Here is a 12,821-nt window from a genome sequence, read left to right as displayed (position 1 = left end):
CTTTCAGTAATTTTCCTAGCTTTTCTAGCTCTGCTTACTATGAGTATTAGCCTGCTCTGAACTGTTTTGTTCATCTTGACTCCTGCGGGGGATTTGGAGGAACATCTGTGTTCTAAGTGGCCAACGTTCTACTTACAGCCCTGGCCTCTTACTATTATGTTGAATTTTCTTCTCTCTCTTTCTTCCATCTCCTCACAACTCAGAATTTCTTTTCTTTTCTTTCTTTTTTTTTTTTTTTTGAAACAGAGTCTTGCTCTATCATCCAGGCTGGAGTGCAGTAGAGCAATCTCGGCTCACTGCAACCTTTGCCTCCCGGGTTCAAAAGTGATTCTCCTGCCTCAGCCTCCTGAGTAGCTGGGACCACAGGCACGTGCCACCACACCTGACTAATTTTTTTTGTATTTGTAGTAGAGACAAGGTTTTACCGTGCTAACCAGGATGGTCTCGATCTCCTGACCTTGTGACATGCCCGCCTCAGCCTCTCAAAGTGCTGGGATTACAGGCGTGAGCCACCATGACTGGCCTCATTCTTTTCTTATGCAGAGAAGTTTAGCCACTTCTTTTGTCATCTTCTAAATATATCCAAACCTTTTGTACCTGAAGTTCAAAATATTCAGGATAATTTGTTAAACAGATACCTCCTGTGGTATGAAATGATACCATTTTGTTTATTTATTTAACAAATACTGAGTGCCTGTTTCTAGGTATTGAGGATAAATCAGTAACCCAAAGAGGCAAAAATCCCTTCTTAAATGTCGTTTACATTCTGGTCAGGGCAAAAGCTACTGCAGTCACTAATTATAGTTTTAGATATAATTTTTTTCTTCTTCGCCACACTAGCATGGGTTGGATTTTTGTGACAACAGAAAGTGTAATTATACTTTTATGACTTTTAAATGGAGGGTTGCCAGATCCCAGACTGCATTTCAAATTTTAATAAAAAGAATCCCAAGAGATCATGAAACTATATTACAGTTGCCCTTTTCTCTCTGTTTACTCAGAATTGGAGTTTTAAATTTGAAAGACACTTTCACAGAGTTCTAAAATGTTTACTTAAGCCATTTTATAGGTTCTCTGGAAGGAGGTACGTTTAGTATGTTTAATATTGTTAAGCAGATTTATTTTATACATAAGGGTTGATGAAATTACTGAAAGAAATTCCCCTTGGGTAATAGCTAATAAATGTCTTACCCCCCACCCCCCAAAAAAAAACATGAAGGAAGTCAAATAATGAGCAAATGCTTTCAGAGATATCTTTAGCTTAGAAAATAGACAAAACTTTATTTTGCCCTAATCTACCTAGCACTATTGCTTAGAAGATGTAATTTTCTCTTGTAAGGTATATAATGACCAGTGGCAGAACAATGGAGTCTACAAAGGAGTTCTTCACCAAGCATAAGTACTTTGGTTTAAAAAAAGAGAATGTAATCTTTTTTCAGCAAGGAATGCTCCCTGCCATGAGTTTTGATGGGAAAATTATTTTGGAAGAGAAGAACAAAGTTTCTATGGCTCCAGGTTTGTAATCATTCTTATTTAATGGTGACTAGAAAGGATAATAACACAAATCATCAAATGTTGTTTTCTTTTTAACATGGTGATTTAGGTATTTAAAAATTAAAATATATGTATTTTTTGCAGTTTGGAAATGATTTAAATAGATAAAAATGCCCATTGGTAGAATGGATACACTTACACTTGTGAATGTCTGCTTTATGAAGCCATTTGAGCAGCGTTCAGGGTATTCATTCTCAAGTATTTTATTTTTTATTTTTTTAAATTTTGAGACAGTCTCACTCTGTTGCCCAGGCTGGAGTGCAGTGGCATGATCTTGGCTCACTGCAACCTTTGCCTCCTCGGTTCAAGCGATTCTCCTGCCTCACCTTCCTGAGTACCAGGGATTATAGGCACGCACCACCACACCTAGCTAATTTTTTGTTTTTTTAGTAGAGATGGGGTTTCACCATGTTGGCTAGGCTGGTCTAAAACTCCTAACCTCAAGTGATCCACCTGCCTCGGCCTTCCAAAGTACTGGGATGACAGGCATGAGCCACCGTGCCTGGCCATATAGCAAATTCATGGCTAAATTATTTATTATAGTGAAAACTTGGAAACCATATGCTATTTAATAAATGAGAGGCTAAATTGTAGTTTATACGTAGCATTAATTCTTAAATAGCATTAAAACCACTGGTGGCATTAAATGATAAAAATTATTTCAGTAGGTTAAGTAAGAGAATACAAAATGAAAAACTGCATACAGTCTATGATTAGGGGCACTGCTTTGTACAATTCCAGGTAGTGCGTACATATCATGGCTTGTTAAGGGGACCTACTAGAATTGGACAGCGTATTGCCTGTGTAGCCACATTCAGTGACCCTGTGAATATATATTTATGACAGATTTATATTTATGTGAATCTGTACTTGTAGGAAAGGCTGAAAATAATATTAACAGTGGTGCTCTCTGGATGTAGGCTTTTATTTCATCTTAATTTTTTGGGTTAATGGAAGAGTTACTATTCTTAGCTGTATTTTGTGAAGTCTAAATTTTCGTCATTTAAGCTATGGCTAAGGTTGTTATTGGACAAAGTACATTAAAGCACCATTATAAATAGATGGAGAAAGATGAGGCTTTATTTGTATCTAGTTTAAATCACCTTAGGCCTTCCTATCAATCTGTTTAACAAATGATTTGATATAAAATACTTATGTCTTTTTATTTTTGAGATGGGTGAAATTGTCAGCATTAGGGTTATAAATACAGAGCTAACTTGAATCATACAAATGTTAATAAAACTTGTTATGAAATAATCGTTGCCTGATAAAAGATTTTATATTGTACAATATATTACTAGAAGGGGCTGAGTTAAAAAAAAAAAGATACATTTTTTGGGGTTGTCTGATCTTACATTGATAGTGTTATTCTCTGAATGGTTAATGCTAAGTGACCTTCAAAATACTATAGTTTAATTTTTTTGATATCTGATTCATTCCTTATAGATACTCAGTTTTCTTGCCTTTGTAATGTGAATTTTGGCTTTCAGGGATCTTAACCCCAGTTTGGAAACAATCTTTGTGTTACCTTTATAATGGATTTTGGTGTGCTACTAATGGGCTATTTCATCTTTCAGATGGGAATGGTGGTCTTTATCGGGCACTTGCAGCCCAGAATATTGTGGAGGATATGGAGCAAAGAGGCATTTGGAGCATTCATGTCTATTGCGTTGACAACATATTGGTAAAAGTGGCAGACCCACGGTTCATTGGATTTTGCATTCAGAAAGGAGCAGACTGTGGAGCAAAGGTAATGCCTTTCTCGACTATGGTGAGGCGTTTGATGGTCTTTCTCTGTCATATATGCATTCCAGAAATCAAACCATGTTTATTAAAGTGATTTGAATATTTTAGATCCATTTATCTCTCTAAAGTACCTAAACTCTCCCACACCCACTTTTTTTCTTAAATTCCCAAGACTCGATTCTAGAAGTAATATTGTATACTTATCAATCACAAGTAAGAGTTTAAATGATGTGAGGATGATTTGTAAGTACTTGGGAAAGTGGTCATCACCAGACCTGGGTTGGATTCATTAATATCAAATTGTGTTTTTTTCCTATGACAAAGTTATTTGAGTAGGTAAGGAAAATATAGTGGAAATAACAGATTTAGGCTTCCTAAATCATGTGACAAGGTATCTCATGATGTTCTTTTGAAGATGGAAATATGTGAGTTAGGGATAAGGACAATTAAAGAGATGAATAACTCTGCTTGAAGGACCACACACAGACTAAGTTGGAGGGAGGTTTTTAATGATATGTAATGAGTCTGTTCTTGGCATTGTACTTTTCAGCACTTTTTTAGTTGCGTAGATGATGGCATGTCTTTATGGTAGCAAACAAAATGTGTGTTACAGCTGGAAATAAAATAGCAAACATACAAACTTTTAAAAACACTTTGGAAGACTTACAAATATTTATATAAACATTACTAAAAGTCTGTAAAGGTGTCCATTTTCTGAAGTTCAGAGGCAATCAAATTTTTAAAAAAAGGTATCCATTTTCATCAAAAACAGTATAATACAATCCCAATCAAAATCATAGTGAGACTATTTTAGGAACCTTGACAGAATGATCACAAAGTTTAGAATAAACATGTAAAGGTGGCCAGGAAAATGTTGAAAAAGGGTGAAGATAAGGGAGGAAAGGGGACTGGAGACAAACTATCAAGCATTAAAAGGAATTATAATTTAAAAGAGTGTGGTACTGGAACCAGAATAGAATGACAGGTTAATGGAAATAGAGTAGGTCAGGCAAAAACACATCTGTGTGTATATAAGAATGCATTGTATAAAATATGGCATTTCAAATTAGTGAGAGAAATGAATGAAATAACTGGCTAAAAATAAGATCTCTCTGTCAGAGCTCATACAAAAATCAATTTTAGGTGGATTACACAGTTAAATATTTAAAAAGGAAACCATAAAGGTATTAAAAGAAAATTAGAATAATTTTATAATTATTCGAAGGGATGCAAAGGCAAGAATTTTCTACCAAAAGCAGTAACCATTTAGGCTTCTGAGAAAAACAAATTAGACTTCAAATTATTTTGAAATGTCTGGATTTAAAAAGAAGATCTGCCAAGTAAGTTATTTCTCTCAAAGTTAATCCAGAAATTTTATGCAAAAATCACATCTAGAAGCTGAAATCTTAAATTTGCCAATGTAAGTCTTGAAAGATTAAGCTGATAGAGCTAATAAGCCTCCTCTGGACTCTGAAAATAAGAGTTGGTTCATTTATTTAAGACTTCTGTCTGTGCCAATACTCTGTGAGTATCTGTATTTTTTTTTTTTTTTTTTTTTTTTTTTTTTTTTTTTTTTTAGCCAGTGTCTTACTCGGTCATCTAGGCTGGGGTGCAGTGGCAGGATCTGCACTCAGGCTCACTACAACCCCTGCCTCTTGGGTTCAAGTGATTCTCCTGCCTCACCTCCTCAGTAGCTGGGATTATAGGCACATGCTACCACACTGGCTAATTTTTATATATTTAATAGAGATGGGGTTTCACCATGTTGGCCAGGCTGATGTCGAACTCCTGACCTCATGACCTTCCAAAGTTCTGAGATTACAGACATGAGCCATGTGCCTGGCCCTGAACTATATTTTTAATAGCTACTAAACTATAATAGAAGCATACTAAGCTTTAATAAAACAAAACAGTGTATTTCTGATTTGTTCCACTTAGTGTCACTCTTTTTTTCTGAAATAGAAACAGATTTTTCTGCTATGAGTTTTAGACCAATTTTAACTTTATGCAATCAGTGAATGTTCAACCTGGAAGGCACTTCAGAGATCATCTTGTCAACCCCTTTAATCTCAGAGATGAGAACTCTGACTTCTAGTACTTACTTAATTAATTTATGAGACGGGGTCTAGCTCTGTTGCCCAGGCTGGAGTGCAGTGATGTGATCTTGGCTCGCTGCAACTTCTGCCTCCAGGCTCAAGCGGTTCTCCTTCCTCAGCCTCCCTAGTAGCTGGTACCACAGGGATGTGCCACCATGCCTAGCTATTTTTTGGGGGTCTTTTTCTATTTTCAGTATTTTCACTATGTTGCCCAGGCTGGTCTTGAACTTCTGACCTCAAGTGATCTGCCTGCTTCAGCCTCCCAAAGTGCTGGGATTACAGGCTTGAGCCACTGCACTCGGCCAGAGTTCTAGTACTTTTTAAGAGCCAGGCTTAAGGTTCTTCGTCACATTAGCAGAAACAGAATTAGAATTTATGTTTTCCAACTTCCGAGTCTTGTATTATATTACATTATAGAACCATACTCTTCAGGTTAGTTTTTTGCTGACAGCTCAAAAATCTTTTTTTTTTTTTTTTTTTTTTTGAGACGGAGTCTTAACTCTTGTTGCCTGGGCTGGAGTGCAGTGGCGTGATCTCAGCTCACTGCAATCTCTGCCTCCTGGGTTCAAGTAATTCCCCTGCCTCGGCCTCCTAAGTAGCTGGGATTACAGGCGTCCACCACGACACTCAGCTATTTTTTTCTATTTTTAGTAGAGACGGAGTTTCACTATTTGTCCAGGCTAGTCTCGAACTCCTGACATCGTGATTCTCCCGCCTTGGCCTCCCAAAGTACTGGGATTACAGGCGTGAGCCACTGTGCCTGGCAGCAGCTCAAAAATCTTTAAATTGCTGTGCTAAGTTTTGCTGAGTACACTAATCAGGCAAAGATGTCACTCCTTTCCATTACCTGTGGGCTTTGCAGGATAAATCCAGACTCAGTCTTCCTTGCAAACTCACTCACTGTTTAATCTTGCATGCAATGTAGTAGTCACTCAGTGAATGAATAAGTAAATATTCAGATGGAACCAAAATATGACTAGACTGGCATATATTAAAGTATTTTAGAAATGTTAGAAGCTGTTTATGTAATTGTCCCCCCCTTTTAAAATAAGGTCAAAGTACTAAAATATATATTTAAAAACACCTAAATTAGGGGATGTTTCATACTATGATAGTAGCATTCTTTGCAGTACTTTATTTTAATTTTATTTATTTATTTTGAGACAGGGTCTCACTCTGTCACCCAGGCTGGAGTGCAGTGCAACGATCATGGTTTCACTCTAGCCTCGACCTGCTGGGTTCAGGTGATCCTCTCACCTCAGCTTCCTGAGTAGCTGGGACTACAGGCACCTGCCACCATGCCTGGCTAATTTTTGTATTTTTTTGTAGAGACGGGGTTTGCTCTGTTGCCCAGGCTGGTCTCAAAATCCTGGGCTCAAGCGATCTGCCTGCCTCAGCCTCCCAAAGTGCTGGGATTACAGGTGTGAGCCATCATTCCTGGCCTGTAGTACTTTAATTGGCCCCTATCTTGGTGCATTAAGTATTTTTTAGGGAGTGAGAACATGAGAAAAGACTGATAGAGTGAGGTAATTTGCAAAAGTACAGTTAAAAAGGTAGGAACCATTGTTAACTGAATATCATTTTTTAAAGCAATTATAGTAACTCTGAGGCTAACGTGTTATTTTGGATTCAGCTTTTCTTTCAGCTCACTGCAGTCTCTGCCTTCCAGGTTCAAGTGATCCTCCTGCTCAGCCTCCCAAGTAGCTAGGATTATAGGCATGCACCACTGCACCTGGATAATTCACCGTGTTGGCCAGGCTGGTCTCTTACTCCTGACCTCAAGTAATCTGCCTGCTTTGGCCTCCCAGAGTGCAGGGGTGACAGGCGTGAGCCACTGCACCCGGCCCTGGACTCAGCTTTTCTGGATTAAATTTATGAAATATTGAGTAAACCTTTTAAGTTTATCTTATATATATATGTATATATATATATATTTTTTGAGATTGAGTCTTGCTCTTGTTGCCAAGGCTGGAGTGCAATGTTGCGATTGTGGCTCACTGCAACCTCTGCCTCCCAGGTTCAAGCGATTCTTCTGCCTCAGCCTCCTGAATAGCTGGGATTACAGGCACCTGCCACCACTCCCAGCTAATTTTTTGTATTTTTATTAGAGATGGGTTTTCACCATGTTGGCCAGGCCAACCTCAGGTGATCCACCCTGGTGCCTTGGCCTCCCAAAGTGCTGAGAGTACAGGCGTGAGCCACCACACCCAGCCTATACTGTATATCTTTTCTGTGTAATATAAATGGATTCCCCACTTCATGCAGTTTACAAATGTTTTCTTCTGTAACGTAGGCTTTTATAATATTTGGAGGTTAATAGTTGCTGTAGAAGTAAAGCTTTGGAAAATGTTAATGTGCATATGCATATTTTTATGTATGTATGTAGGTATATATGTAATTTTGAGACAGAGTCTTGCTCTTGTTGCCCAGGCTGGAGTACAGTGGTGCAATCTTGGCTCACTGCAACCTCTGCCTCCTGGGTTCAAACGATTCTCCTGCCTCAGCCTCCCTAAGACTATAGGTGTGTGCCATCACACCTGGCTCATTTTTTGTATTTTTAGTAGAGATGGGATTTCAACCTGTTAGCCAGGATGATCTTCATCTTCTGACCTCGTGATCCACCTGTGTTGGCCTCCCAAAGTGCTGGGATTACAGGTGTGAGCCACCACATCCACCCATGCATATTTTTATTTTTATGGCCGGTTGGGAGTAGGAGTATATAGCAGTGATTGGAAAATAAACCTGTGTGCATTAAAAAAAAAATGAGAAGCCTGGGCGAGGTGGCTCACGCGTGTAATCTCAGCACTTTGGGATGCCGAGGCAAGCAGATCACAAGGTCAGGATATCAAGACCATCCTGGTTAACATGGTGAAATCCCGTCTTTACTGAAAATACAAAAAATTAGCCAGGCATGGTTGCAGGCGCCTGTAGTCCCAGCTACTCAGGAGGCTGAGGCAGGAGATTCGCTTGAATCTGGGAGTTGGAGGTTGCAGTGAGCCAAGATCATGCCACTGCACTCTAACCTGAGCGGCAGAGTGAGACTCTATCTCAAAAAAAAAGGGGCGGGAGGGAATCTATCTCAAATTCCCTGCCTAGTAAGATACCCACTATAGGTAGAATACATGAAGTAAGAGTTAGTGGGTGGTAATGGGTTGTTATATAAGAATTGTAAGTAGGCCCATGATTGGTTTAAATCATTTTACTACATAATGTTCCCCTTCAGTTTAATCTAATTCCTTGGTAGAAAGTTTCTTTTCATTAAGAACTGTGTTCCTTTCAGGATGGCAAACAGTGAACCACACAGCAGGCTTACTTACCCGGCAGTCCTGCCTCACTGAGCTAGACTCAGTGCCTATATCTCTGATTGCTGTGTAAACAAAGTTCTCAATAGTGCCTTTAGTTTTCCGGATTAGACTGCTACTGACTCTATTTGTTTTAAGAAATTTATTGAAGAAAAGTTTTAACTTTATTAATATAATTTCATGTTTACCTAGGATAGACTTGTCAAATTGGGGCAGGGTTTAAAAAATATTTTGAAGCATGCTGAATTGATAATTGGACAGGGCAAACAAAACAATACCTTCAAATAGGTATATATTTTTCAGGCAGTCTTACTCTGTTGCCCAGGCTTGAGTGGAGTGCAGTGGTGCAATCACATATCACTGTAGCCTCAACCTCCCCAGACTCAGGTGCTGCTCTTGCCTCAGCCTCCCTAGTAGCTGAGACACCAGTGCGCTACCATGCCTGGCTAATTTTTATATTTTTTAAATAGACACCAGGGTTTCACCTTGTTTCCTAAGTTGACAAGTAGTTTTTGTTGTTTGATTCTTTGGTTGGATATTTATCTCATCTGAACGTTGATTTTATATTTATATTAGTTCATTGCATACAGTTCTTTCGTAATTTTCTTCTAAACACTTAAGTCAGTGGTGTGTGGAATTAGGGTGGTGGCACACCAAAATCATCTGTGAGGTTTTCAAAAATTACATATTTTTACATTTTCCCTCTGATTTTAGTTTACAGTCTTTTTCTCAGCTCCCCTATCAGCCCAGAGCCATTGAGGCATTATCACATCACTGGTTTTCAAAATTATTTTTATAAAGTATAGAATCACTTATTTCTAATAAAATTTAGTATGCAAAATAGATAAATATGGGTGGGTTTTCTGATTAAAGTTGGAGTGGGAGGCTAATGACCTAACTGCTCTAAACCCCTTTACCTTCTACTCAGGTCCCTGAAAAACAAGGAAAGTGCCATATTGACCAATGAAAAGTAAAGAAATGCTATTTTCAAATGAAATATTAGACAATATTAAATGAGAGACAAAATGCTTAACTTAGTTTGTCTTTTGTCTTGTGAATCCCAGAGAAATTTCATTTTATTTATTCTCAAAGTAATTGAATGTGGTTAAGGATAAATTAAATAAAAAATAGAAGATAAATGGGGGTTATAGACTCCTGATTTAATTATTCCCAGTTGAATTTGATTTACTCTGCGCTAAATAGATGCATATGATGGAATTTCTAGCCTAAGGTTTAGTTAGGTAAACGTACGAAGGAAACATACCTCATTTCCAGTTGGAAAGTGTCCGTCAAGGTATATAAAGATGGATAGTTGATTGCCTAAAGTTAAAGATTCTTCTTGGCTTAATACCTTTTAGCGTAAGCGAAGTTGTAAATGTGGCTTTTGACAATGGCAGATCTCCAAAGACACAATTAAATTTCTTCCTCTACTGTTGTCTTTCTTTGGTGGGCAGGTGGTAGAGAAAACGAACCCTACAGAACCAGTTGGAGTGGTTTGCCGAGTGGATGGAGTTTACCAGGTGGTCGAATATAGTGAGATTTCCCTGGCAACAGCTCAAAAACGAAGCTCAGATGGACGGCTGCTGTTTAATGCGGGGAACATTGCCAACCATTTCTTCACCGTACCATTTCTGAGAGATGTTGTCAAGTATGGGCAAGATGGGGGTCTTTTAAAATTATAATTGTTAATCAGAAACTAAGACACTTGAGCGGCAGGCAGACACCCCAAGTCCATGACCCCCAGAATTCATCTTTCCTGAGGATCACTTATCAAATGGACATTCATCTCGTGTTGTTTTTAGTAAGATGTATCATAAAGTGGGAATTATCAGAGCCTATTCCCTAGTGCATTAACAGTAGTCCAAAGCATTTCTCCCTTTCCTTCTCACCCTCCCACCCCTAACTATGTGCTACGTTCTGTTGAAGCAAAGAATAAGAAATGAAACTTTCCTTACTACAACCGTGAGCTTTTTAAAAATGCAGATGTTCACCCTACAACAACTGAATTAGAATTTCAGAAGATGAGTTTGGAGCATCTGTATTTTTAAAAAGCTGTCTGCACAGTTCTAATTCAGCTGATTCCCAGGCTAGCATTTAGAAACTAGTGTGCTAAGAATAAAGAAAGAGAACTTGACACCTGCATGAAAATCAGCGGGTAGGGCTGCAAAGGATAAAGTAAGAGCTGTTTTATCCCACTATAGTTTTAAATGAAGGACATTCTCACTATTGGTTTCACTTAGCTTTTAGACATTCAAGATGACTGACTACTTTTTTTTTTTCCTGGAGACAGTTTTCCTCTTGTTGCCCAGGCTGGAGTGCAGTGGTGCGATTTTGGCTCACTGAAACCTCCACCTCCCGAGCCTCCTGAGTAGCCGGGATTACCTTGCCTGGCTAATATTTTTGTATTTTTAGTAGCGACAGGGTTTCACCATTTTGGCCAGGCTGGTCTTGAACTCCTGACCTCAGATGATCCAGCTGCCTCGGCCTCCCAAAGTGCTGAGATTACAGGCATGAGCCACCATGCCCAGCAACTATCTACTTTTTAAAAAGTTAATAAGCATTACTTTAGAATATCAACTGCAGTTCCAAAATGTTTCCCCTATGTCATTTGTAGCTGTGTTACTGATTCATCCATAGTAACTTAATACATTTTTTAATGCACACATAACCAGTTTTAAGGCATTTGTAATGCATACATATACAGTTTTAGTGGAGATCATTATTTGATTTTTTAAAAATATAAAGATGATTGAGGGAAAGCCATTCATTTACTATTTAAATATGAACTGAAACTTAAATGCTCTTCCTTATGAAAATCTCAGTATTGATTGTTGATGTATTTGCTCCTGAGTGTTATAAGATTTTCTGGCATTTTAAATCTGGAATGTGATTATATCTTTTTTCCTTTTACTTCCTAGTGTTTATGAACCTCAGTTGCAGCACCATGTGGCTCAAAAGAAGATTCCTTACGTGGATACCCGAGGACAGTTAATTAAGCCAGACAAACCCAATGGAATAAAGATGGAAAAATTTGTCTTTGACATCTTCCAGTTTGCAAAGTATGCTTTGAATAGTACCAGTAAGGTTAAATAAATGTCTTAAAATGCTGCTTTTCACTCTCTTAGGCATGAAACAGTTTTCAGGAAACATTTGATAGCACATATCTCACACAGCATTTTGATTGTGATGTAGTCTAGATTCATTAAGGTTCTCTAGAATAAAACCAGGGTGTGATCTGAGTTGCTTATTAGTACAACTCTTTTTTGGCTTGTTTCAACTAGTTTCTGGCTCTCCTATGAAGTTTTTTTTTTTTCCATATATATATATATGTATATATATATATATATATATTTACTTATTAAATGAGTTGGGGTCTTGCTATGTTGAGCAGGCACTTGTGATCATCCTCAAGTGATCCTCCCATTTCGGCTTCCCAAAGTGCTTGGGATTACAGGTATGAGCCACTGTGCCCTGCCTTGCTCTCCTGTGAAGTTGTTACAGTCATTTATTTTGGATGAGAAACTAAAGAGGTTAAGATAAAGAACTGACCTGTTTTGTATTTAGTATGTCTTCTTTCTGCCCTGTGAATAAATGTTTCAATAAACATATTTTTTGATTATATAAAGATTACATTTGATACTGAGATGCTTGTTTCAGAATTTGACCAGTGCAAAAATGAGGAAGACAAATTAGCTGCATAAAATTAATGCGCAGTGGCTCATGCCTGTAATCCCAGCACTTTGGGAGGCTGAGGCGCGTGGATGACTTGAGGCCAAGGAGTTTGAGATCAGCCTGGCCAACATGGTGAAACCTCACATTTCTACTAACAATAAAAAATTAGCTAGCCATGGTGGTGCATGCCTGAAGACCAAACTACTCAGGAGGCTGAGGTGGGAGAATCACTCGAACCCAGGAGGCGGAGGTTGGAGTGAGTGGAGATTGCTCCACTGTACTCCAGCCTGGGTGACCGAGTGAGACTTCATCTCAAAAAAAAAAAAATCATAAGTGAATAAATAAAATGAAATTGATCTTTCCATTTCTAAATAGTCTTTTTTGCCTATTGTTTTCTTCCAGAACAGATACTAATGTGATCTTTATACATTAGGATTTCTAATCTTTCTGA

General features: G+C 38.2%; 1 protein-coding gene across 7 annotated transcripts in view; it reads left to right on the top strand.

Moving 5' to 3' along the window:
- The window catches only part of UAP1 (UDP-N-acetylglucosamine pyrophosphorylase 1), a 38,374-nt gene that overhangs the window by 16,655 nt on the left and 8,898 nt on the right, over nt 1-12,821 (top strand). For all 7 annotated transcript variants that reach the window (XM_003943388.3, XM_039460007.2, XM_074390008.1 and 4 more), the window contains 4 exons: nt 1,340-1,515; nt 3,132-3,304; nt 10,153-10,346; nt 11,617-11,757. In XM_003943388.3, the coding sequence (XP_003943437.1) occupies nt 1,340-1,515; nt 3,132-3,304; nt 10,153-10,346; nt 11,617-11,757 (684 nt within the window). The remainder of the gene's footprint in view (nt 1-1,339; nt 1,516-3,131; nt 3,305-10,152; nt 10,347-11,616; nt 11,758-12,821) is intronic.

Source organism: Saimiri boliviensis, chromosome 19 (genome assembly GCF_048565385.1).
Source record: "Saimiri boliviensis isolate mSaiBol1 chromosome 19, mSaiBol1.pri, whole genome shotgun sequence".
Taxonomy (NCBI): Eukaryota; Metazoa; Chordata; class Mammalia; order Primates; family Cebidae; genus Saimiri; species Saimiri boliviensis.
This window is presented reverse-complemented; position numbering and strand designations above follow the sequence as displayed.